This window comes from Amblyomma mixtum, chromosome 4, assembly GCF_055824585.1.
Source record: "Amblyomma mixtum isolate Tamu chromosome 4, ASM5582458v1, whole genome shotgun sequence".
In the NCBI taxonomy this organism is placed as follows: Eukaryota; Metazoa; Arthropoda; class Arachnida; order Ixodida; family Ixodidae; genus Amblyomma; species Amblyomma mixtum.
In genome coordinates, this window is record NC_143015.1 from 158723859 (window position 1) to 158750726 (window position 26868).

The 26868-nt window shown below is 48.7% G+C and overlaps 1 protein-coding gene across 1 annotated transcript in view; it reads right to left on the reverse strand.

The window, feature by feature from the left end:
• Positions 1–948: 948 nt before the first annotated feature.
• Positions 949–26868, reverse strand: part of sn (fascin domain-containing protein singed) — a 77265-nt gene continuing 51345 nt past the window's right edge. Inside the window, exons 3-9 of the mRNA XM_089541879.1 lie at positions 13937–14060; positions 12407–12736; positions 11166–11395; positions 10084–10256; positions 8451–8607; positions 5312–5610; positions 949–2313 (exon numbers count right to left, since the gene is read on the reverse strand). Of these exons, the coding sequence (XP_089398005.1) occupies positions 2108–2313; positions 5312–5610; positions 8451–8607; positions 10084–10256; positions 11166–11395; positions 12407–12736; positions 13937–14060 (1519 nt within the window). The 3' untranslated portion in view covers positions 949–2107. The remainder of the gene's footprint in view (positions 2314–5311; positions 5611–8450; positions 8608–10083; positions 10257–11165; positions 11396–12406; positions 12737–13936; positions 14061–26868) is intronic.

The window sequence follows — 26868 nt, forward strand, 5'->3', positions numbered from 1 at the left end:
TGCGCGGAGTCTTGTATTACTCCGCTGGCCAATCGCAACAGTAAACGAAATCAGCTTTTTAATGTTTGACTATATCAAACAGTCCATGTATCAAAATTGTAGAGCTCAATTTTTTTCTTGTAATAAGCTTCTTGTTTAGGTAACAAGAAACGTTTAAGCAGCGGACTACTTTTTCGTCGTGTAGGAATTCTGTGCGCGGAGGCTGAGTGTGGGCGGAGCTTCACTGCAGACTTAAGTTGTATCCGACTATACGCTGATGCAGTTTGCCTCGAATGTCCCTCATACAGCCATCGCTGCAAAAACAAAACTACACCACTAATTTCTAGAAAGTTGGAGATACAGCTTACAAAACAATTTCAATGAATGTTTCTTTTGAGGAACGATAAATTAATGGAATAAGTTGCTAGAGGATATTGTTGCTACTTGCTCCAGTTATGCATTTACCTTGCCTTTGTGAAATTCCCGATCTAGGTTTAGGTTTAGGTTTATGGGGTTTAACGTCCCAAAGCAACTAAGGCTATAAGAGACGCCGTAGTGGAGGGCTCCAGAAATTTCTACCACCTGGGGTTCTTTAACGTGCACTGACATCGCACAGTACACGGGCGTCTCGAATTTCTCCTCCAAAGAAATTCTAGCCGCCGCGGCCGGGATCGAACCCGCATCTTTCGGGTCAGCAGCCGAGCACCATAACCGCTGAGCCACCGCGGCGGCTCAAATTCCCGATCTCAAGGCATGCATAAATTTCCGTAAGGACTGAAACTTTAGCTTTGCTAGTTACTTACCTGTTGTCTGGTTTATCAGTATATAATACTGCCTTCTGGCTCCTTCCCCATCCCCAACACACACATTCAACACTGCACTGCTATACAGCGAGGTATCATCAGAAGCTTACCTTGGCCAGAATGATTAGGCAGTGGGCCAGATAGCAAACGAAGACACCTACAAATCCATGACTGAAAAACTGTCTTTAATTGAATCAGTGTATAAACATACAAAAATTGGTCACACTTAAACTGCAAAAAAGAAAGTTTACATCCTACACTGCTGGCAAAAAAGAGCCATCCGTGTTGGTAATACTTTGCAATCACCTCCTTGTTCAAAAATACGTCAATCACAAAATAAAGAACACAGCACCTCTCACAAGCCTTCTCCTATTCAATAGGTGATGCAATATGGTGATGCATGCAGACACCAAGAAATCGTCTATCCAGCTATTCTGCAGGCTTTACGCAGTTATGGAAGGAATGTCAGTTTGGCTTATCAGTATCAAACGGGGAAGAGAACCACGTCCATTATAGAAAACAAAAAAGATGGGGTGGAAAGACAGGTTACAGTTGTTCACATTCACCGGTGCACATTGTGTGGAATGAGGATCAGCTGTGCGCGTTATGACCAACGACGGAAAAGACTTCGGGGGGCTCCACTGGATGTATTCAGTCTTTTTTTGAGCATTTTTAGGGCTATCCTGTGTGACCTAGCTTATAATATTATGACAGGTTTGCACAAGACCAGAGTACTAGCACACAACAATACAAGCACACACACAAATACAAGTCTAATGTGGCAAAGCCAGATATGATTGCCAGAACTACATTCTTTTTTTTCTCAAACTAGTGTGTTGGGAACACGTCAACGAAAGTTGCTGGCAAAAAAATGTTGCTTCTGTGTCTGCACGAACTCTCAGAGCTGTACCCCGAGACACACTACGTAATCCCAAAGAAGCTCCAAAGGCTTGTTCATTAACTGTTCACTGTGGGAAGAGCCCACTTGTGACTAAAAAATATAAAAGACGAGCTCCTATAGTCATCTGTCCTGGAAGTTGCTCGAAGAGCGTACGAAAATCCCCTAATGTGGAGCTTGATCTTTCCATGTAATGCCAAAGCATCGGGGATGAGCAGCAAAGAATTTTCTGTTGCATCAGTAAAAGATGGAATTCAGATAAGGCTGGAGCCTGAACTACAAGCAGGCTGGTTTTTTTCAGCCAAGTGAGTCAGCATGCCAACAAAAACCACAGAAGCTCAAAAATTCATGGGGCAGGACATATTGCCACTTAGATCCAAGTCGAGCGTAGCCTCATTAGAATCCGTAGCCAGACGGCGTAGGCAGCTCAGTACTCCCAGAGTGTAGCTTGGCTTGGGTCGGCAGCACCCGCCTTGAAAGCTCCGTTCTTGTCGGCGTTGAGGTAAGAACCTTCGGCAGTCTTCAGGCAGAGGCGCGACGGTTCACGGAGCTCAACGTAGAAGCCGCAGCTGTCATCCGAGTCAACTGACACGGAGCCGTCCTCGGCTATGCCCCAGTATTTTCCATTGTTTCCTGCAAAAGAGATGCCCATTTGTCAAAAATCAAACTCTTGGTGTGGTTATCGTAGGTCAACCCAAGCAGCACAGGTGATTCGCCCAATATTGAAAATGGTTGGTGTCACCCTGGTCCTTTGTAAGCATAGAGTTTCTTACTATTACCTAGAGGGAAAGCTGGCGGCGCTGCACTTCAGCCACCATGGACGCTCAAAGCATCATGGGGCGGTGAGCTACTTGTTGCGGCACAGTCGTAATTTTTTGGGAACATGGAGTGTCACTACTAAGACGTGTCATTCCGAAAACTCTGTTCGTGTGTGCGCAGACGACTTTCGCGCGAACGCAGTGGGCAAAACCCATAGTAGTGAAAACGCTACGACACGACGCCAATAAAAGGTTCCACTTTTCCGAAATGCCATTAAAAAATCTCTTATAGTATTTAAGCAACAACATCTTTTTTGAAAACATATTTACTTTTAAAAGTGCGCCTGTTAATTACGAAATACTAGTTTTTATAGTGTTCATTACTAGGCCAATAGGAGAGCGAGTCGTCTCTTATTTTGGGCAAACTTTGCACTTAAATGCTTTTCTGCTCGTTTGTTGCAATCATTAGACCAGATATTAAATGTTAGGACGTTTGTAGTTATCAAACAGCTTTATTTTTCTATTATTTTTTGTCCAAAAGTTGCAGTTCCGCAACAAGTAGCTCACCGCCCCATGATGCTTTGAGCGCCCATGGTGGCTGAAGAGGTCTCGAGGGGCCTCCATGCAAACTCCCATAGACGGGCTGCCAGCTTTCCCTCTAGGTAACAGTAAGAAACTCTATGTTTGTAAGAGCGGACTTTGCCAATACATCTCCAATACTGGGCCAACTCGCTGTGCTGCGGGGGAAATGTGTGTGTGTGTGTTGTGTTTTATGGCACATAGGCGACTTAGGCCATCATGCGCCAAGCACAAGGTATGTATGAAAAATTTCTGCGCTGATTTGCATAGAGATGTGAAAAATCATCGGTGGTGTAGAGGACCTAAGGACCTAAGGGGGAGATGGTTGTTTCAGATAACCATCTTGAACTATGTTGTGCATTTCTCATCTTGCACCCTATTCCTATAGTATGATACAGCTAAAAAAAAACAGCAGGCGCTAACACTGGGCCAACAATGGGCCACAGACCGCAATGTCCTGTACTACCCCGCTGGCCGGTCGTAACAGTAAACAAAGCCAGCTTTTTAATGCTTGACTATCTTAACCAAGCCAGGTATCAAAACTCTAGAGCTTATTTTTTTCTAGTGATAAGCTTCTTATTAAGGTATAGAAGAAAAGTTTCAACAACGGACTTCTTTTTCGTCGTGGAGGAATTCTGTGCACCGGTCCTGAATGTGGGCGGAGCTTCACTGCAGACTAAAGTTTTATTCGACTGCAGTGCACGGTATTTTCAAGATGCATTACCAACTAGCCCATCATGATACTATTTGTCAGGAGAACCAACTTCCAAGTTTTCTTCAAGTTTTTTAGTGAGAAGTAAAAAAAGTCTGCAAGGTGTACCAATGTTTTATTTCTGATTTCCTGTCATCTCAGCAAGTGCCTAATTATATTAACTGAAGCATACAAAGCTGGAACAAGGAAAATTAAGACAGGCTATAAAAGAAAAAAACGTACTAGCAGACTTAAATTTCTTTTGTAAGTCACTGCAGACTAGTGCAACAAACTTGATGCATTGATCAGTGTGTACATCACATCTAATTTCAACACGCATCATGTATCGCAGAAGCACTGAAGGCAAATATGAACTGAATGCTGTTGCCTACCGGTTTGTTTGCCCAAATCTCACACACACGTAGAATATGTTTAGTTAAATCCTTCTCCTGAGGCCTATACCGAACTCATAATATTTCTCTTGTTCGTACAGACTTAAATTAGGCACTATTTATAGTGATGGCTGCTGCTGCATGAATTACAGTGCTGTAATCACACAAAGGAAACACTTATGCAGGGAGTATGCCAAAAGCCAAAAGAGTGTCTTAACAGATGAATAAGACCAGGTACCGTTTGCATGATCGCTCCTATGTTATGCTCTGTTATGGTATGCCATGTTATGCTGTTGACAGTCGAAAGATTTAAGTACAGGTGCCCACAAAAGTTTTCGAAATGCCCAAATCAAGAAAAACGTCAATTTCCTCGCTGACTAGAACCGCAGCCAGGCACTGAGGGGTCCATTGCACAGGTCGCGCTGGGAATTGTAAAGCACACCTTTCAATTCAAGGCTGCATGCTTAGGCTGCCCAGTAATTAGGCTTTGTTTTAATTTTCATGTTCCGAGAACTTTTGGGGGCACCTGTAAAGCATATAACAACTCGCACCGCCATTTGCTACCAGTAGGTAAAATTCCAGTCAAAATTGGCCCACAACTTACATTTTAAAAGCGTTTACAGGTAATCTGCTTTGAAGTTTGCCATGTTGATTGCAGCACTTTAACACAGAGTCTAGCAAGAGGAGCAAGCAGTTTTTGGCGCACTCGTAGTGGTTTTCCACGCCACCTGCCTATACTTATAGGTTTGGTTTGGTTTATGGGGTTTAACGTCCCAAAGCGACTAAGGCTATGAGAGACGCCGTAGTGGAGGGCTCCGGAAATTTCGACCACCTGGGGTTCTTCAACGTACACTGGTGTCGCACAGTACACGGGCCTCTAGAATTTCTCCTCCAAAGAAATTGAACCGCCGCGGCCGGAATCGAACCCGCGTCTTTCGGGTCAGCAGCCGAGCACCATAACCACTGAGCCACCGCGGCAACAGTCTCACATTTGTAGTAGCCAAAGCGGCCGAAGGCAGCAGTTTTTAGGTGCCCAGTGGAACAATTTCAGTACCACCTGTGCAATGCAGGTTGCTCAGACCTGTATCCAGTATCACTGCAACACCCCGTATATTCTGCACCCCAAGACTGGCTATCGTCTGGGGGAACAATAAAACTTGCTCTGAACAGACCAGGGACTCCTGGCAGCTTACGATCTGAGAGGCAGGTACCTTTGAGGTGGCAGACACCCCGATCAGCACGTTCCACGTGCACGATCTCGTAGCTGGCACGGTTGCACTCCAGCCGCGGTGAAGACGGCCCCTTGCGGCCAACAAAACCCTGATCGCACCTCAGCACCAGCACAGGGCGGTTGACCAGCACAAAGTGGAACTTGGCCGCGGGGTCTCCCGGCTCGCAGTTGGCAAACAGGTGGCCACTCTTCTTGGCACCGACCAACTTGCCATTGCTGGCAACCAGGGTCACGCTGCCGTCGGGCTGCCAGTTGAGTTCGAAGAGGCTGTTGGCCGACCTGCGTGCAAAAGAAGGAAAGTCACGACTAGCAAGAGGAGATGAGTTCACAGAGGAACTTATGCTGCTTTTATGTGCATCCATATACAGGGTGTTTCACCTAAGACTTTCTGCAATTTTTAAAAATAAGCTATTTGAATTAGATGCGCGCTTTTTCTGGCATAGCATTGTCAGTGGCGTAGTACATCATAATGCAGCTAAGACGGGCGGGCTAACTAGCAGGCGTGTTAACCAATATTTAATAGTTAACTTTTAAACTATTACCGTTGGGCTCCTTAATTATTGAGAGGCATGTAGCCCACCGTAAGTAATGTCAATATCCGTTTTTAGAATTTCGAGAACGCGGTTATCCTCGGCTCTGTGGCCCAACAAATTTCGCCTACATCGCGCCAAAATACATGCGGTTTGAGAAGCTTGCAGGCAAAGCAACATCTCCAGTGAACCTAACTCGTCGGGACAGCCAAAATTTGTTGGGCCACAGCGCCGAGGATAATCGCGTTCTCGAAATTCTAAAAACGGATATGGACATTACTTACGGTGGGCTACATGCCTCTCAATAATTAAGGAGCCCAACGGTAATAGTTTAAAAGTTAACTATTAAATATTGGTTAACAAGCCTGCTAGTTAGTACGTCTTAGCTGCATTATGATGTACTACACCACTGACAATGCTATGCCAGAAAAAGCGCCCATCTAATTCAAATAGCTTATTTTTAAAAATTGCAGAAAGTCTTAGGTGAAACACCCTGTATTTTGTTCTTTTCTGAATTCAGCTGCTAACAGCAGTATGGTAGTAGTATGATTTCTTCATCAAGTCACTGTCATGCTGGATGAGTTCAAGCAAACAGGATGATGGGGGGGCTCACTATATGAAAGGTAAGAGCGCGAATTGTCATTAAAGCTAAATTGCAATGGAATTTCAGTGCTTTATTGGAAGAGGCCACTGCTTATTTTAGTGCGCTATCACAAGTGCTTCCATTCAGCCGCTTAGCTGTTGTATGTGCAGCCCCTCTGCGACCTAGTAGAGCTGTGTGGCAGGTGGACCACCTAGGTCATGTGACCTTGTGACATCATCACAACCTGCCCAGAACCTGCCACTCTACCAAATGAGCTATGGAGGCCACTGCCCTCCAGTCTACTTCCATGGACATTGCCATGAATGTGTAGATATCTGACCTAATCTCAAGTGTGTCTGTTTTGTCCATTTCCTGGCAGAGGAACGAAACACAAGTAACAAAAAGCATCAAACTGCAGACAAAGGCAAGCTGTAAGAAAAAATGCGTGTTATGCACAAAAATTTCATTATGCAATGTCATGATGCAAATAAATCTAGATTTGGTAGACTGGAGATAAATAGCAAAGTGAATGCTTTCAGAAAATGTTGACCTACTGACACTCACTGCACAATGTCGTCCTACTTTCTAGCTTTTTTTTTTATGCAGTGAGCTGGACAACTAAATGAAAAAAATTTGCTGCCATCCAATTGGGGGGCATAATGTATACTATCGGGGGAAGAAGTTCCCAGGATAGGCGAGCGGCTGCAAAAAAATACTGCTGGTAGTATTGCTGTTTTCATTCCTACTAGAAGGGGCGGTACTCTGATGTCCCCAGAACAGTAATCAAATTTTTCGGCCTCATAAGCAAAGCAACACTCCAGCAGCAGCAGTGAGCTTCTGGTAAAATCCAAGAAGAAATGCATGCTGCCGACTCCTATCAGAGTGGCGGCATATGCCAGGAAGGACGCCATCTTGTCAACTGATTGTGTGGCATGTTTCTTGCACCAAGGGAGGCAGAGCAGATGCTTTCAGATGAGCTTGCACTTGCACCGCTTCACTAAAATTTGATTTACCAAATTTAAATTTTTAAATTCCAAAACTACACCCAAGCTCTCAGGCTTGCTAAACTGTATAGGACTTCAGGACAATTTCAACCACAACTGGGTTTCCCTGACATACACAGGTGGTTTTTGATCTCACTTGAACCAAAACGTAGCTGTCACAACAGAAAAATTCAGGGGGCACTTTGTTGACCTAAACTGTGGTGAGGAGAAAGCCCTAAGCGCAGTGTTGCTGCTTGTGTCAGTGATGTGTGGTTAAGATGTTAAGCTTCGCCTCTAAGAGTGGAACGCGACAGTGTCTTGCAATGCTGCCATGGAGTCCATAGAACGCCATCGCCCGTTCGGTTTTACGCCTTGCTCGTTGGTAAATTGGTTTTTGAGGAAAGGGAATGTATCTGTCTCGCATACCTCGGTGGACACCTGAACCTCGCTGTAACGGGAAGGGAGGAAGATGAGAGTGAACGAAGACACCGTATTCACCAGACGCGCCTTTGTTCATTCCAAACCATCGAGCTGGCATGGCGGAGTGGATAGCGTGCTCGTCTCGCACTCCGGAGACCGGGGTTCGATTCCCGTGTTCGACCAGTTTCCTACTCGGTTTTATTTATTTATCTGACCTGACTCTTAATTAGGCTAATTAGGTAATTAAGCAATTAACTCATTCCCACTTACTTGGAGTATCACTATACGATCCCTGTAATTGGTTTCATGGTTACTAGCCAAAGTACAATTGGCCCCCTTTGAAATGCGTGTGCTGTGACGTCACGACCGTTTCTACCAATTGAAAAGCGTGACATTTCTGTCAACAGCAGCAAAGCCCTTGTAGCAAACCACATTCAAATCACATCTCATTGATGACGGCCGAGTGCACTACACTATGCATTCAAAACTTATCTCCTGCCGTGGAAATTGTGGTTACAAGTACTGTACAGCACAACAAGAGGGTTTCTAGAGGACATCAGTTTTACTATAGGAAGCTGAGCTGGACTGATGAATGCAACGCACCCTTTGTCCGCATTGGCCTGGATGCCGGCAGAGCTCTCGAGGCTCCAGTACTTGTCCTGCATGGTGCGGACAAACCAGCGACCAGACTCCTTGTCCCACTCGAGCTGGAAGGTCTCGTGGTCAGACACCTCATCCTGGTTGGCAGTGACGTCAACGCCTGCAACAAGACAGTGCTCATGAGGTGTCGAGCGGCAGATGCCATATATACCAGGTCTCCCAGCTGACTTGAGCCAAGGTTTAAAAATATACCAGGGTACAATAGTTTAGTTTATGGGGTTTAACGTCCCAAAGCGACTAAGGCTATGAGAGACACCGTAGTGGAGGGCTCCGGAAATTTCGACCACCTGGGGTTCTTTAACGTGCACTGACATCGCACAGCACACGGGCCTCTAGAATTTCTCCTCCAAAGAAATTCTAGCCGCCGCGGCCGGGATCGAACCCGCGTCTTTCGGGTCAGCAGCCGAGCACCATAGCCACTGAGCCACCGCGGCGGCACCCCAGGGTACAATAGAACAACTAGTAAACCATTCACCACTCTATGTAGTAAGTCAGAGTAGTTTGATATTTTGTTCAGCTAAGTGATTAAATAAACTGAAAAAAATTATCTTTTTGGCTGTTGCATTTCAGGTGAAAATTCTAGTGCCAGATTGTAGAGCACCCTAAGAAACCTTTTATTCAACAGTTTTTATTTTTATATGTGCTCTGGGTCAGTTTTTTCAGCATTGAAAAGAAAGCACGTGAAATACCAATAGCCCTCGTGACAGTCCGCTTGTAAGATAAACCAACGCCTGTCCTTAAAGAGACATTGAGGAAAAATAGAGGTTGACCTGTATTGATCAGGTACCACATTCTAATCAAAAAGATACCATTCTCACTTAAAATGGGGCTTTTATAACCTGGAGAAGACCAAAAATTGAAATACAGGTGTCTCACTACACTGCACTGCATTACAGTGCCATCAGCTTCAAAACAGGGGCAACCGTCCTTTTCAGTAAGGACATCACGAGTTTGAATAAGCTGGCAAGAAGACTTCAAATCAGTTTTTACACTGATAAACAAGCCTAGCTGCCGTACAAATGTCAATGTAGTCGGAGGGAGCCAGGGAATCAATTTTTGCTCACGACAATTACTGCATCCTCAGTGTAGTTTTAAATAGCCTAGATGCGCTCTATGTTCACACAGCTGGTATGTACGGATTAACACCATGTGTGACAAAAATGTGCGAAAACGGTCATCCTTTTGTCCGTTAGCTGCTGACACCAGTCTATATCTCTGAGGTGTGGTGTTCAGAGTGCTCTTAAGACTACCGCACAGAGCCAGAGAACAGAGCTCCAAGTCAGTCCTTTTTTACCGCAGCAGCAGCCACATTCCTTTCGGAAGTTATAGCATAACAATGCCTCTACGATAATGCTTTCTCATTTTACCGGCATAGCTGTTCGTGCCTTTTCTACATGTGAAGAAATGAAGAGACTCCAACACCTGCACAGAGGTCACTCAGATGGCTCCTCATTGTCGGCGACTTCACGGACACATGACCACTGGATAGTCACCTGATGTTTTACGCCATCAATGCCGCTCACGCCATCAGTGAGCCACCAACAGCTCCGCTGTACAAGAGAGGAAAGAGACTGACCTTGCTTGACGGAGACGTACTTCCCATTGAAGCCCATAAAGGCCGCCTGCGGCACAGAGTCTTCGAGGGAGAACAGCTCATCACGGGTCACCGAGTTAGAGCGGGTGCGCATCACCGCCTTGGAGCCGATGGGGGAGAGATAGCGCAGGTTCATGTCTCGCAAAGCCAGGTACCTGCATGCCACATGTAACAGTGAGCAAGTTGACTGCTGCTGGTGCTGTCGGTACCAACTACAGTTTCCGTTCACTGCGCTGCCCCAGCTGACTTTAGCTGCTAAGTTGCACAGTACTGTGTATGCATGTCTAGTGTGTGTGGCACTAGATGGCACCACCGCCCCAGCAAGTACTGTGTACGTTGTGTGCAGTACGATAGGTGGAGCCACCGCCTTAGAGCAAACTGTGATGTTTCTGTTCGTGGAGAAAGGACGCTCCCGGAACAATGGTGTATGTACGGCCAGACGCCGGCCACTTGTAACCAATGTGAATTAAACTACTGTTATGCTACCTTAAACACAACACACAGGCTACTCCATTGATTTTCCTTTTCAACTTCTATCATGAGTGAACACACTTCAAAGGTGCAGAGTTTCAAAAATGAAAAACGAAACACAGCATTACACAACAGGTACGAAGCAAGCATACTAATAAGAAATGCGCATATTGTGGTAGATCCTTTCCTCTAATTTTCTTAACACTATTACCTAAATTTCAAATATGTGGTGTACATACTGCAGAGCTCAATTTTGGCAAAAATATTTTTTTTTACTAGACTTTCCACACCCAGTACATACAGAACTGCAGCAGACACTAAATGCTATTTAGGGTAATATTACCTAAGGATATGCAGCATAGTCCGTACCTATAGACTTATAGCCTCTTAAGCATGGGCAGCCCTCAGGCTGTATACTGTATAGCACTTGGATCAAAAACCTTAACATATACTCCCCAACTATGCAGCAGTCGCTCTATGAACTGGGTCCTCATTCCTGGACAGGGGCTACGGCTAATACGCACATTCACGTTGTGCCCTTAAGTTGCACGCATGAATTAGACAGCACACCCAGCACAAAGCTGTGCCCTCACCCGGAGTGAAATTCCAGGCTGAAGAGGCATTCAGGAGCGCAGTTCTCAATAAGCTTCCCATCGGGGCAGAGGTAACGGTCGTTGCCGGTGTGCACGGCATAGCGACCGTCTCTGAACTCCAGTGTGAACAGAGTGTCCTCTCCCCAGGGCGTTGCGGCATCCACTTGGATCTCGTCTCCAGTGGCTGAAAGGTGGGCGTAACGACGGCGCCCAATGGATCTGATTGTCACCTGCAGGAAACGTTAAGGAATGCAATTAAATTCACAATGATGTGGTGGCACTCTGACGTATTCAGCATGCACAATGCATGCCTGTTCTCCTAGATGAGCTTTTTAAACTCGCTGCCAATTATACATTAATGTTGGTTATTATAGTCCTATGGAACAAATGAAACAAGTTACAGTGCAGTCCAAAGGTCTACTTGATGTAAAGTTGCCTATTAGTTTATTAAACAAATAATGTCTCCACAGACATTGTTCCAATTGTGGTGGTTATATATTCGTTGCCAGAACCAACAAGTCTTGAAGGACATGTTATAAGGCCTCGTTTCCGCAGTTTAGCCACCGACAGAAATAACCCCAGGCAGCCTTGCTTTAGACAACTAAGCAAATGAGTACCATGGAGGCTATTTATACGGCAGCCAAATTTTCCAGTTTGAATTGTGTAAAGTTCAGTACACCATATAACACCCAGAAAACCTCAGCGGATAAGCAGCTCTTCTTTGCACTGAGCACTATTAATACTCAGTTCGTATTGTCACAAATATAGTGTTAATGTTGCAGTTTGGGTGCCTGGGACTTGGCCATAACATGTAACTGTGCCCAGATGTGCATCTGTAACTGTGTGTGGTCAGCAACAGCATTTCACACTGCTACTTAACCCTTGAGCAAAACAGCCAAAAGTAGACTGCTAGCAATGCCTGCAATGACGCTACCTGATGGTATTAAATATAAGCTTTTCACACAGGTCTTCACAACTGGAGCAACAGCAAGACTGGTGACAAGGTATCTCCAGCTACCTCTGCATGTAGTAATTCAAGTTCAGTGCCTAAAAAGTGACAATTCGCTCTGCGAATTACATGAGAAATGCTTAGAGCCAGCTGACCTTACAGCCACCAGATGCCGTCAGCGTGCGAGTTGCTGCGAGCAGCACTGCTCCGAGCAACTTTCAACATGATGGCGCAGGGCATGCACTTTTCCGCTTTTGCCCCGTAATGAGAAGAGCGAAATCACTGTGGCTACCTGTGGTCTGGCAGCGAGGTGGACAGTCCAGAGCTCGGCGGGGCCGGGTGCCTTGGCAACGCAGACCAGCTGGTCGGAAGAGGCACCCAGGAAGTAGCCGCGGTTGGTGTTGCGCAGAGCCCACTGGCCCTTGGCGTCCGCGGACACGGTGATCTGGAAGATGGCTCCTGCCCCGGCCTCCTCGGCGTCACAGGTGACGTTGCCGAACTGGTCCACGGCCAGGTAGCGGCCCAGGTGCGAGCGCAGGCGCACCGCCTCTTCCCCGGCATCACAGCAGGGCTCCAGAGACCACAGCTGCTTTTTCTTGAGGGCGGCTCCGTTGGCATTCACCTACAGCGACGGGTCATGACAGTGAGGGTCCAGGGAACCATACACTGCTTTTCATGACAGCAGCGAGGCAGTGGAGTAGACAGAAAATTCGTTCGGGGTTGGGGGCTTCGGAGTTATGATTGCGGAAGGAGGGTTGGGGCTCAATTATTGAAATTGAAAAATTATTTCTCTCGCAGCATACATCCTTGAGAGGGGACACAATGAAAAATACTGCGATATGCAGTTTGAGGCCCATTGTGCCTGCAGTTTCAGCAGCAAGTACAGTGAGAGAACACAGAAACGAGGCACACACAAAATTCAATACTGAGAACAAATTCACCAAGCAGTACCGGCGACCATGATGTCCCAAGTTGATATGACAGAAATGAAACTAGGGATTTCCTAGAGGCGCTTTCGAGCACAACATTTTTGTCTTGATACCCACTACCAAAGGGATGTCTCATAAGTGATAGTGGTGAATACCAAAGTTGATTCAAAATTCCGCAAGTGCGCTTTCCCACATAACTATGTTGCCAAAGACAAGACGGCCGACTTCTCTATACAAAAGCTGTGTGGACTACAGAGCAGGCGATAAGGGTGTGGATAGAATGTGAGAAACACATTTTGGAGGAATCAAACAAAAAACTAGTCCTCCTTGCTCTGTTTCTGCTGGAAACGCATGGTCAGCCATCTTGTCTCGGGCAACACTGTTATGCGGGAAAGCGCACTTGCGGAATTTTGAAAATCCCCTAATGTGCATGCAATTTATGGCGAGGACTTTCTAAGAGATGTGGTTGCAAAGTACAGCTTGTTGAAAAACACCTTTACTGCAAGGACAGTGGGAAAGTTCTGAAAATCAATGCTCGAAATATATTTAAAATGTTGCAAATATATTTGCTGCACTTTGTTCTGCAATGTTGTTGTACTTTGGAGACACCATCCTGAAATACCTATTCAATTACTGCAATAACTGTTGAAAAAAAAAATAGCCACAAAACTGCTCAAATATTTGAAGGATTGTCGTCTTCCTTGGCCCTGACTGGACAAGAGAGCCCTAGCTTTCACAGTACTGCAAACGACTTGTGAGGTGAAGTATAGTATGTACACCTCGTGCGTGCATGATCGCGAGTGCCCCGAGGCTAGGGCCGAGGCTCTCATCTTTAAACCTCCATACAATACGCACGACAACACTGGTGCTGAACAGAGCACTGGATGCCTTGCCTTGAAGCCAAAGGTCTCAGCCGTGAGGTACTTGTGGGCGCCGTTGAGCAGACCCACGCTCCAGGTGAGCGAACTGGTCGTCGCCTCCCCGCAGCCGTTCCCGTTCATCATCTTGGCTAGGCTCCTGCACAGAGCAAAAAAAGGCCGTTGCATGTATGAGCTCCGGGATCCCATGAGTACTCACGCACACTGCACTATTCCGGCAACTGTTATACTTCAAATAAACACTACAAGGTAGCAAAGTCTTGAGCAAAGACACAGGTGCTCTGCGAGGTCCCGCCACGAAAATGCAACTTTTTCGGCCAGAAATCAGATTCATAAGCTTATATGCAGAAGCAAAAATGGCTCGGTTATAAGCACTGTGAAAACATTCACAGAACTAGTTCTTCCCCGCAGGACACACGAGTGACCCCCATCCACGAAAGCAACCACTGAAAGCTCACATACGGGCCATACATGCCCATCTTATACTAACGACTACACAGAACGCAATCTCGGGAACCACCCATTCCCCAGTGCGCCTAGATTGTGCGCTCAGTGGCCGACAAGCGGGCTTTCGGCGACAGTGTACTACGACGCCATTGGCCCAAGACGACGCGGCTGTTGTTGTGAAAGGTCACATGCACGAGTTAAAGCTGTATTAATACAAAAAGCTCAGTCACTTGAAAAACGAACGTCTTTTTTGCCATTAACCGGCGAAGATACGACAAAACTGCACCACGCATTGGTGGTGCAATATTTTCCACATTGAGGCTTTTGTACAACGCTACGCCACGACATGACGCGCCTGTATACACGGGTGCTACGTCTTGGGGCGTCGGAGGTAGAGGAGAAAGGGTAGTAAATTTCAATTTTTTTTTTATTCGTGTCGACAGGTCGAGTAGGACTAGCAACAGTTATGGCTCCAACACTCATGACAACGATGACAAGAACTCCCCGTGATGTGCAAAAAATTGGCAGTGGCTTAGCTCGGCTATGCCAGGATATACGTAGCGAAAGCGAGCGCAACGACGAGGCAAGCGGTGTAACGTTATACCAAACAGCGGCGGCGGCGGCTCCGCGGCGAGACGCGCGGTGTGACGTCATGCCAGATGGCGCGGCATGCGCAAGCTGCGGCGGTTGCTAGGCAACGGCTCAAGGTCAGTATCTGTGCCCCCTCGAAGCACCGCCACAGCGAAATCGCAAGTTCGTGGCCAATGTAGTTGTCGCTACAAAAATGCTTCGATGCTTGTGTCCAAGTCTTGTATGATGCGCTGCGCTTTGTTGTTGCTGCATGCTTGTGTGGAAGCCTCAGAGTTGTGTGTAGTAGGAGGTAAGTTGCAGCGCCATGAGAGGAAGGGGGGGGGGTCTCTGTAGAGGTAGGTCACGTGACATTTCTGGGAACAAGAACTGCCGTAGAAGACTGCGGCGACCCGGTTGCAGTTCGGTTGCATAAACTGATTGCATAACCCGGAAAGTTACCGTTTGCAAAAAGTAATAGATTAATTACAAATTACAAAGAAAATGTAATTGATTATAAGAAATCTATTACTTGTAACGCCTTACATACAACTCTGGGTAACTAGTGGCACTGGGGACGCCATCAAAATTCCACAAAAGCCACTTCCTACAGCCACGCGTTTCGTTCGAAAACATCAGCAGCTGGCATACATACTGCCATGCTCAACATAACTTACAACACGTCCGGAGTGAACCAGTTGAGATTTCGCCTTATGGTAAAATTATTGTTTGCATCAACGGTATAAGTACAGAAATTTCCAGCAATCGCGCTGAATATGAGCTGCAAACGGGAGCTGTGGCCGGAGGTCAATTCTTAAAGCATTGTCAACAGAGCGGTGCTGTAAATTTCCTTACTTCATGTACATTCTTATTTGCATAAACGACTGTCTGTGCAACCTGGGTGCTGAGTGTAAGAGCGCAATATTTTACTATAAGGCGGAATCCTCAACTGGTTGAACATCTTTAGACATCAAATCTGTGACCTTTGAGAGAAAACCACATGCTCGGTTCCAATGAGGCATTAGACGTAACTTGTGCCCAAAACCAACCGCAATCCCCCTTTTAGGTAGAATGCGATAGCTATATTCTGCCACGTTGATCAAGTAGCGTAATTGACATTTTTACTCAAAGAGTTGCTGCGAAATGTGCATGTTCATCAACTGCTTACACATCGACGTTGCGTTCTACTCTTCATAAATAACAAATATGGGGTTTGCGTTTCAATCCGATACGGCAGTAAAAAGCTGCAAAACTGCCTTTTTTTATCGTAAATCAGACGCTGGAACGCAATCCATAGACTCAAACATCAAAACTCTTAAAGGGTCAGTCTACTCACCGAGATGAGTGTATAAATAATGGCATATTCTGGTAGTTGGCACCCTATAACATCAATAACGAGGGGTCTGCGCCCGGTTTAGGCAGGAATTTATATTTTATTTCGGCGTTAAAAGTCTCGTAAAAAAGCATGGTGGCGACCGCAAACGTTCCTTTTGTTCAAGAAAGTGGTAGTCTTTTTTTGTAGAAGCATAAGTGAATATACTACGTACCATTTTTATGCCCCAATGTCAGAGAAACGCACGTTTTGTTCTAGTAAACTGTAGAAGGCGTACCGCTCGCTTTTTCTGTAAATCACATGAATATTTATATAGTTACACGTACGCAAAACGCAGGCACACCCCACTTTTAGTTCAGCGTACGCTAGCAGAGACGCAAAAATAAACTCAGCCTATAGTGGCGCCATCTGGTCGTCAGGACGGGAACCATTGCTGTAAACAAACCGACTCTCCACTTATGCCTAGGAGCGGCAGAATCGTCACTCTAATTATTAAAATAAAGCAAATTTATCTCTTATATGTTTTCTTATAGGCGAGATGAGACGAAGCGAAAGACAGGCGCCCCATTTATGGCCAGTGAACCCACTGAAAAAGGCAGCAACAACGAGAATTCAGTCCGAAGCGAGAGGTCCGGCTTCGACGGGCGCCGCCATGTTTGTCGCCGCGCGGCGGAAATCCAGATGGTTGCCAGATGAGACTACCATCTCATACAGATGTGTTCCCACATTAATAAATTCTATTTTAAAATGTTCTACCGCACTCCTTGGCACGAAAGCTGGCTAAACGGTAATTTGAGTAAAGAGCTATCGGTTGCCGCAAAGAAAATATGGTCGATAAAATTCAGTAGACTGACCCTTTAACATTTAGACGGCGCGCGCTTTTACCGCCGCACACGTAAGCTGCGCAGTGAAGTACGCTTGCCGTGAGAAGGACAAAACGCGAGGTAGCAAACCGCCGCAGTCTATAGAACCAGAAATGGCCACAGGGGTGTTCGGGTGTAGAAATTGAACAGAATGCGACCATGCGGTATCAGTTATTACCGTACGGCTCTCGCTAATTTTCCGAAAAGTCCCAACATCCCTTTGTAACGTCGCTAGGGTTGCTCTGGTATGCATCGTTAGGCACGACGGCATACCGGGCGCAATGCGAGATGTGGCAGTGCAAAGTGTAGCGGTATTAAGCCGTTGGTGCGACGCGAACACTTGAACAAGATTTCTTTACAAAGCAATAAAGGAATCAGGGGAGAGGTGAAGGGTTTTGGTTTGGTTTCTGGGGGTTTAACGTTCCAAAGCGACTCAGGCTATGAGCGACGCCGTAGTGAAGGGCTCCGGAAATTTTGACCACCCGGGGTTGTTTAACGTTTACTGACATCACACAGTACACGGACCACTATAATTTAGCCTTTATCAGAATTCGACCGCCGCGGCAGGGATCGAGCCCGCGTCTTTCGGGTCAGCAGCCGAGCGCCGTAACCACTGAGCCACCGCGGCGGCTTGAGATGAAGGGCTACAGAGAGGCCATCGGGGGCAACATCCTGTTCCAGGAAAGTGAAACGGCCCCTCTCCACTACCCCTGTTGTGTCATCACCGTCACAATCATCATTACAATCCAAGGGAAGCCAACCTATGGTAAGGGCTTCTCCCAGAGTACACCCGTTTCGAGTGTACCGCAAATTTCCCAAGGTCGTCCCACGAAGCGGCTCAAGGCCGCTGGGTTTCTCTGGCATCAATTCCGTCATTCTGGTTAGGTTATCCAGAGATACACAGCACTCGCTTCAGTAAACTACTCAAAAGATTTAACCGTGAGAAGCCTGAACTCACGCTTAAAAAAAATGTTCGCGGAGCCACCGCAGTCCGGTCGGTCTTCACTGCGGCTGCGGGGCGATAAATTATCTTCGGTACTGGTACGGTATACTACGCGGTTTGATGTCCCAAAGCGGTACATGCATGGGCTGTATGAGGGACGTCGTAGTGGAAGGCTCCCGATTTCGACCACGGTAGTAAAGGGGGGAGGAGGCTAGCGTGCACTGACGTCGCACAGCCCATGGCGCTGTTGCACTTTTGGATGGTGTTCGGACACTAGTCAGGGCAGGTAAGGTTAAGTGTAAACTGGGCCCTTTCGCTACGATATCTATACCTCACCAAAAGTGGGGTGGACTGGGAGGTGGCGATAACAGGGATCTATGTCACCACATCCAGGATCGTTAAGTGAGCAGAGAGCCCGAATCCAGTACGTACGGAACGGATCTTTTTTTGAAACGTCGCGTAGTATCGCTTATAAGGAGTTGGCCGACATAGTCTGCCGAAACGAAACGAAAAAAAGAAGAACCTAAAAAAAGTTGTTTGCTTGCAGCTAAAGTGAACGTGCGCATATAGAAGAACGCGCCAGTCAGCTTCGCTCTGAGCGCCTTTAGATCTCGGAACGACTCTGTTCTGCCATTATTAATCAGGCGTGCTCACCTCCATTGACTGAATGACACCGGAGTCGTAACTAACACAAACGCCCGAGAGCACGGCTTGGACTTGCATCACCGCCGCTGGCCGCTGGCTCCGAAACCATGGTGTACGGTGTGTTTGCAGCGGCTAACGATAGCGGTCAGCCTGAAGCTACCCTGAAATGGTCTCGGTTTGGTTTGGTTTATGGGGTTTAACGTCCCAAAGCGACTAAGGCTATGAGAGACGCCGTAGTGGAGGGCTCCGGAAATTTCGACCACCTGGGGTTCTTTAACGTGCACTCACATCGCACAGTACACGGGCCTCTAGAATTTCTCCTCCAAAGAAATTCTAGCCGCCGCGGCCGGGATCGAACCCGCGTCTTTCGGGTCAGCAGCCGAGCACCATAACCGCTAAGCCACCGCGGCGGCAAATGGTCTCGGACCCACCGGCCACATCTCAGAGGCGATGTCAGTCCAAGCCACGAGCGCCAGCGTTCGTGTTAAGTCTGCGGCCGGCAGAACCGTACTAGCACTGTGCACAAAAGGGCGATTTTAAACTGCGTAAGCTGGCTGGAAGGTGTTATTCCGGCTTGGAGTTTTCGAAGGGACAGGGACTTTTGTTCAGGCCAAGAAGCAACTTTTAAATTTATGCAAATCAGGAACAAAAACAGTGGCCAGTCTGCACTAGAATTTCTGTTCTTAAAGAGAGCCCAGGTAACCGACCTCCTACCCTCAGGCTACTTCTTTTGGTTTGGTTTATTGGTTTGGTTTATGGGGTTCTAACGTCCCAAAGCGACTCAGGCTATGAGAGACGCCGTACTGAAGGGCTACGGAAATTTCGACCTCCTGGGGTTCTTTAACGTGCACTGACATCGCACAGTACACGGGCCTCTAGAATTTCGCCTCCATCGAAATTCGGCCGCCGCGGCCGGGATCGAACCCACGTCTTTCGGGTCACCAGCCGAGCGCCGTAACCACTGAGCCACCGCGGCGGGTCTACTACCTCTTTAAAATCAGGCAACAAGATGCCGAACGTATTTCGCTGTCACTTGTGCAGATTAGCGCTGAAGTTCGTGCTTGAGCTATAGGCAGCGCACCGACATTAGTTAATCAAACGGCAAGTGCTTGTCTCAGAGGACAGCGTACGAACTGACACTAGTAGTAGGAGACCTTTTAACGACAGAAAAAAAAAACACAGCGCACAACATCACCTGGTTTCTAGGAGCATGGCTGCGACTGGAAATGCTAGCAGAGCCACAGCGAATCACGGTCGTCTAGGGACTTCGACGCAACGCAAGCCTCTAGGTGCTCCGGGAAATCACTTCGACGATCAGGTATCCTCGTCGTCTTGTCAATCAACAAGGCGTTCCAAGTGCTGCCGCAAGTACTCGGTTCCGAAGACGTCTGCGATATAGGCAGGAAAAAACCCGACGGGCTCGCAGCTAGCTCGACCGACCGGTGGTACTCTTGAAGGTCGTTGGAAGCTGGAAAGGAGCACGCACTGTCTTCCTCAATGCTTCACAAACACAATTGCCTCAGGAGAAATCACAGCAGTCCCGGTCAGCCCAGAGTCGTCCTCTTCAAATTCCGGAAGGTCGGATATTCGGGGGTGTCGTAAGAGCCAACGAAGACGTTGCATAAGTTCCGCAAGCGGCGAGCAGACAGGGTCGACGATCCACAGAGACCACGTCGGTGCTTTTGCAGAAGGCGTTCACGGAAAAACCCACGACTATACCGAAAGACTCAGTATATACCTACGGAGCTTAACCGGTGAATGATGCCAGAGAAGGAGACAGGAGGAACCCGGTAGGTAGTAACGTAGTGTTCACGGGTAGCAGCTGAGGAGCATCCTGTCGGGGCGACTAGCAGCGGCCGACTGGAGGGTCACACACCAAGCATCCACACCGGGAGTGCACTGCTCGCCAACTGGGCACGACGCCTTCTTGTGGCCGCCGGGGGCGAGCCGGCGCTGAAGAAGCCATTGGGGCCAACGTGCACCACCCGCTAACCTAGATGCGCCGGCGGCGGTCGCCGTCGCATGCATCATGAAGCCCGCCCTCCCAGCCAGCCACACAGAGAAGGGTAAGGTACCCGCTCGCTTCTACTGCTGTTGTTTCTCAACGGCCACCCTCTCTTGGTGCTTCTTAATGCTTCGTCCAGCACAGACGACAGGGGGAAAGAGAGGCGGCGCTGGCCCCAGCGTGTGTGTACGGACCGGTCATCCGGAACCAGCGCGCTCCTCCTGGACGCCGTCTGCTGCGAGCTATCGGGACGAGTCGGGCGCGCGCCTTTGAAGTGCGCGGGTTGGTCGGCGTGTGGGAGCGGTGCTGGTGGTAACTACTGGAGGAGCAGCGGCGGCCAGGAGCACGTGGCTTGTTTGCCGAGCGGCCTGGAAGAGGTAGAGGCCAGTCACCCCTCGGATGGGGAGCAATGCCACGCGCGCCCGCCGTGTACGGGCTCTCCGCTGTTTAACAAGCGAGGAAGACTGGAGAGGCTGTTTTCCTTGGGGGTGTTGCGAATAATGGCACGCGTCGGAGGAGACGGTTAGTTTTATAACAATACTGTAACACTATTCTCCCAACACACGCAAGAAGAGAGAGAGAGAAAGAGAATGCGCTACTGTCGTGATCACACTCCAGTTACCCGTGTCACTCGGTCTGCTGAGAGTTTTGTCAGAGTGAAGCGAACAAATAACCATCCTGTGCAAGCGGTTGGTCACTCCAGTCGATACGTGGATCGAATCGACCCGCTCCACACAAAAAAAGATATGTGGGTGATGTGCAACGCGGCGGATATTCATCGCACTCACACTCATACGCCGACGTCATCGAAGCCGCCATATTGATGAACCAGGAGTATATAGGGAGAAAACCAGCGCGTTACTCTACTCCAACAGCGCCGGGCAGATTTGCGAGTGGCATTCAAATTTGGCGTGGCTGACGTCACGCGGATGTTGCGGGTGCAACACGCAGAAATGCTCTAAAACATCGGTTATCAGCAGTGGGTACGTCAGGGTAGTGTTGAGCGCCAGTGAACATATCAGATAAACACGGAGGACTTTATTTTAAAGGCTCCAAAAAAACAGGCCGGAAGACGAAGGAAGGCGTCGGGACGAGGAGCTTTGTCTAGTTGTCCCCCCCCCCCCCGTCCACACCGATCATGCTGTGTACTCATTGGCGAATTCCACAGAGCTCCCCTTCATCATCATCATCATCATCATCATCACCATTATCGACAACCCTATCTCATCCCCGCGCATATATCCCTTACCTTTTTATAACCCTCATATATAGTGTAAGCCGAGCACAGGAAAAGAGTAAATGTATGTACTAATGTGTTTACGCCTACAGGCACCCCACATGCGATTAGTGGCCTTTGGACAAAGGCATGCATCTACGAAATTGGGTCACCGTTGTTTTGGCGAGGCACCACCGCTTGGTTACAAAAGAAAGAGCCTACCAGAATGCTGAGGAAAAATATTAAACTTTCACAATGTAAAGTATGTTTTTAACAAGCGTTTATCACCTGCGACAACCTATACCATCCGTTTCAGTGTATTCAGCATAAGGCAGCTCATGTCGACCCCCGACAGTTTTTGCTCACCCGCGTCAGTCCGTGCTAAACCACAGTGGAAGTCTGTGCTGGAAGTCTGTGCTAAACCATAGTGGAAGTCTGTGCTGGCAGTCTGTGCTAAACCACAGTGGAAGTCTGTGCTGGCAGTCCGTGCTAAACCACAGTGGAAGTCTGTGCTGGCAGTCCGTGCTAAACCACAGTGGAAGTCTGTGCTGGCAGTCCGTGCTAAACCACAGTGGAAGTCTGTGCTGGCAGTCTGTGCTAAACCATAGTGGAAGTCTGTGCTGGCAGTCTGTGCTAAACCACAGTGGAAGTCTGTGCTGGCAGTCTGTGCTAAACCACAGTGGAAGTCTGTGCTGGCAGTCTGTGCTAAACCACAGTGGAAGTCTGTGCTGGCAGTCTGTGCTAAACTACAGTGGAAGTCTGTGCTGGCAGTCTGTGCTAAACCACAGTGGAAGTTTGTGCTAACCACTGGCAGTCTGTGCTAACCACTGGCAGTCTGTGCTAACCACTGGCAGTCTGTGCTAACCACTGGCAGTCTGTGCTAACCACTGGCAGTCTGTGCTAACCACTGGCAGTCTGTGCTAACCACTGGCAGTCTGTGCTAACCACTGGCAGTCTATTCTAACCCACTGCAGTCTATGACGAAGACAGTGACCATTGTTTCGCAAAGATCACCGTGCGCCGAGAGCCTTTGCCTTCCAATAACGCCACGTGCACACAGTACACGGCCAAAAAGTAACGCACACCCCCTGAAAGGACAACCATTGTTTGCAATCTTCGCCGCAAAAAAAAAAAAAACAAAGCTTGCAGTGCGCCCGACAAACCGGGAAAGCTATAGGCAACGACAAGCCGCAGCGGTAATATGCGGTCAAAAAAAGTTCCGACCGCCGGCAGTTGCAAACCCGAACGCGCGCAGCACCGTCGACTAGCTCTTTTCAGACGTCCGGTCCTTTCATGCCTCCCCCTCCTCGACACACAGAGGCCGCAATCGAAGTGGCCCACACGTGCTTCGCCGAACGGAACGGGTCGCTTTGCAAGACAGAGGACGGGGGGAGGGAGCCCGCGATCCGGAACTGTCGAAAAAGAGACCGCTTGCGCCACTCCTCGGGGGAGCGGAGCGTGTCAGCCGCGCGCACAAAGAAGACCGGCCGCGCTCTATCTGCGAAGCCAGTGTTGCGGCACCGAGACGGGCCCAGCCGCCAGGACTGACGTGCATACGGAGCAGCGACGTTTGTCACCCGGCAACAATGGACAATGGGGGCGAACGGAGAGCCGCAAGCGCATGACTGGGAGATTAGCGCCGCCCACACTCCCCGCCGAATACGCTGGTCACATAATCCGCTGGACACCCGGTCCACTTTAAAACGCGGCTAACTAAAGTGGAGCGACGGAGCGTTTGAAAAGAAGCCGTAATTCCTTTGCGGCATAGGTAATAACTCCACAGGAACCTCGTGGTTTAGTCGCTTTGCTAGAGTATGCTTGGTTCGGTTTGGTTTATGGGGGTTTAACGTCCCAAAGCGACTCAGGCTATGAGAGACGCCGTAGTGAAGGGCTCCGGAAATTTCGACCACCTGTGGTTCTTTAACCTGCACCGACATCGCACAGTACACGGGCCTCTAGAATTTCGCCTCCATCGAAATTCTACCGCCGCGGCCGGGATCGAACCCGCGTCTTTCGGGTCAACAGCCGAGCTAGACTATGCGACTATACACTTAACTATACTAAACTACGACTACATACTAACCCAAGCAGCACAGGAAATCGGCCCAATATTGGAAACTTATTGGCTAAGGCCGATTCTACAAAGGACCTATGTAAAACCGTCCATTTCCGATGTTGGGAAACAATCGTTTAAAAAAAAAGAGTGGCTATACACTGGTTTGCGGCCCAGATAATGACGGACGACCGATGGACCAGTCTTTTCTGCAAACTACGTCAGGACCGGTAAGGGGGACGTGGCTGCCACAGCGTTTTCTTTCATCTTTAGTTTAGCTAATGCCTTCGGGTCCCTTCCGATCAGCATCTGAAGATACTTGCGGAAAGCCTTGGGGGGCTGTCGAAGTTGTCACAACAAAACGCGATATCGAAACTCTCCTGCCCTCCCGAGCTACGTTCCAAATAAGTAGGGGCGCTGAAAGGAAGCAGATTTCAACGTCGATATTGATACACCGATTCTCAACAGATTCCCTCTTTATTTAGAGAGAGAGAGAGAAAGGAAGTGCAGAAAGCAGCGGGTGAGAAAACAGACGTGCACGAAACCGTACCATTTGCTGCGACGTCCGTAGTTCCAGGGGATTCCGTCCATTCCGATGCCGAAACACCGCGGGTTACCGGATAATCCACCACACGGGCAATCTCGGGGCTGACTCAGTTCGGATTAGACAGCAGCCGTACGCGCACGATAGCAAGCATGCACGCGGGATTAACCGCAGGACAAACTCATTGCTTCCGCAGAGGCCTTGCGCACTTTAACGGGTCGAGATGACCGCTGCCGTGCTGGACAACCACGTGTCGCCGCACTATCGCGAATTCCTTCGCGTGGCAGCCGCTTTCGCCGGTCGCAGAGGCGGCGCTGCTCGAACAGCACCCAAGGCCAAGGATAAACCGCAGCGCCGCATTGCACCTCCTCCCCCCTTCTTGAAAGCGGGCCAGACGACACCACCACAAAAGGCGCCGAGGAATCCGAGCGACCCGTGCCACCAGGAAGGGGATCGCATAAGGAAGGAGAGAGGCTTTTAAGAAACGGGTCCGACGTCGCGATTATATTGCTCGCTCACTCGGAATTTTTTTCAATGCCGGAAGATATGGACGGTGGCCAACTGTAACGGGACATATTCTTGCCCTTCGAAGTCACGTAGTGTAGTATCGACCATGGTGATGGCGGGGGGCTATGAAATGATTTTAACTATACAAGTTCAGCGCATATGCTAGCTTCTGCATGTAGTGCCTATCGAAAAAATAGCGGCCAGTTATCGAAGTGGCAGCCCCGGCAAAGTGGCCACCCTGGCAAAAAAGTGATCACCGCGGCAAAGTGACCGCTTTGCCGCCGCGGCAAAGTGATCACCGCGGCAAAGTGACCGCTTTGCCGCCGCGGCAAAGTGACCGCCGCGGCAAAGTGACCACCGCGGCAAACTGACTGACCACCGCGGCAAACTGACTGACCACCGCGGAAAACTGACTGACCACCGCGGAAAACTGACTGACCACCGCGGAAAACTGACTGACCACCGCGGCAAACTGACTGACCACCGCGGCAAACTGACTGACCACCGCGGCAAACTGACTGACCACCGCGGCAAACTGACTGACCACCGCGGCAAACTGACTGACCACCGCGGCAAACTGACTGACCACCGCGGCAAACTGACTGACCACCGCGGCAAACTGACTGACCACCGCGGCAAACTGACTGACCACCGCGGTAAACTGACTGACCACCGCGGTAAACTGATTGACCACCGCGGCAAACTGACTGACCACCGCGGCAAACTGACTGACCACCGCGGCAAACTGACACCGCGGCAAACTGACGGCAAACTGACCACCCCGGCAAAGTGGCAGTTCCAATTGGAAGCGAGGTGCCCAGTTAGACGCACCTCTAGACGGCACGGACTACTGCGCTCATGGACAGAGTGGTCAGACACACACACCGGATTAAATCCCTGCTGGCCCGTCGAACCTCTTCTCGTGCAATGTTCGTTTCAGCGATTATGGTCCTCTGCGGTCAATGGCAGTTTACGTGGCTCTAGGTGAATAATTACCGCTGATGCGGCAAGCAAAGCACGCTACCCAGCAGCGAGTAATTACCGAGGTCAGTTTCCTTTAAAAGGCATCATCGTCTCCAACGGCCTGGTTGAGCCATTTAGGAAAAACAGGGCACTGGCGGAAACTAACACTCGGACAAAAAAAAAGCATTTAGCTTCAACAGCTCCGTTATTTGCGTAAACGCTGCGTTTCTGAATGTGTTATTACTCGGACACCAAGTTCGGAAACTGGGCGCGCGCCTGGTAGTCATGTAGGGAAGGACATGACAATTTAATAACGCCTACGGCAGCGCGCTTTCTTAGTTTTTGTCCCCTTAGAATAATAATAATAAGGAAAAGAACCCGAACAGCCTTAAAATAACTTGCGTGTCGTCTATAGCGGGCGGCTGCAAAAAATGCAGGCGCAGCTGTGCTTAAGTGCCTTTGTGACCGCTCCGCAACTATAATTGGTTCTGGCAGACAGAGGACGTTGTTAGCGTCCCTAATGTCCGTTTTTAAACACCCGATTGCGGCCTCCAGTTCGCCCGTATTTATTTTCCGATGACCCGGTTGTACGCCGCTCGGAATCGTGCCGATACGGGCCTTTTTACTGAGAGACACCCCCTCCGCTACTCGCCAAGGGAAAGAAAATGATTTATCCGCAACACGCCGTGGGCGGAATCGAGCAGTTATTTCCCACCGCCGTCGCCGAATGTTGGACAAAGCCGCACCATTGATTTCAGACAAAGCAGGCAACGATCTCCGAGAAAGATTGCGTGGTGCAAACGAGCTGGCCGCTTACGGATATATGAATCTTAAATCTGCCCCCGATATTAATGCGAGACG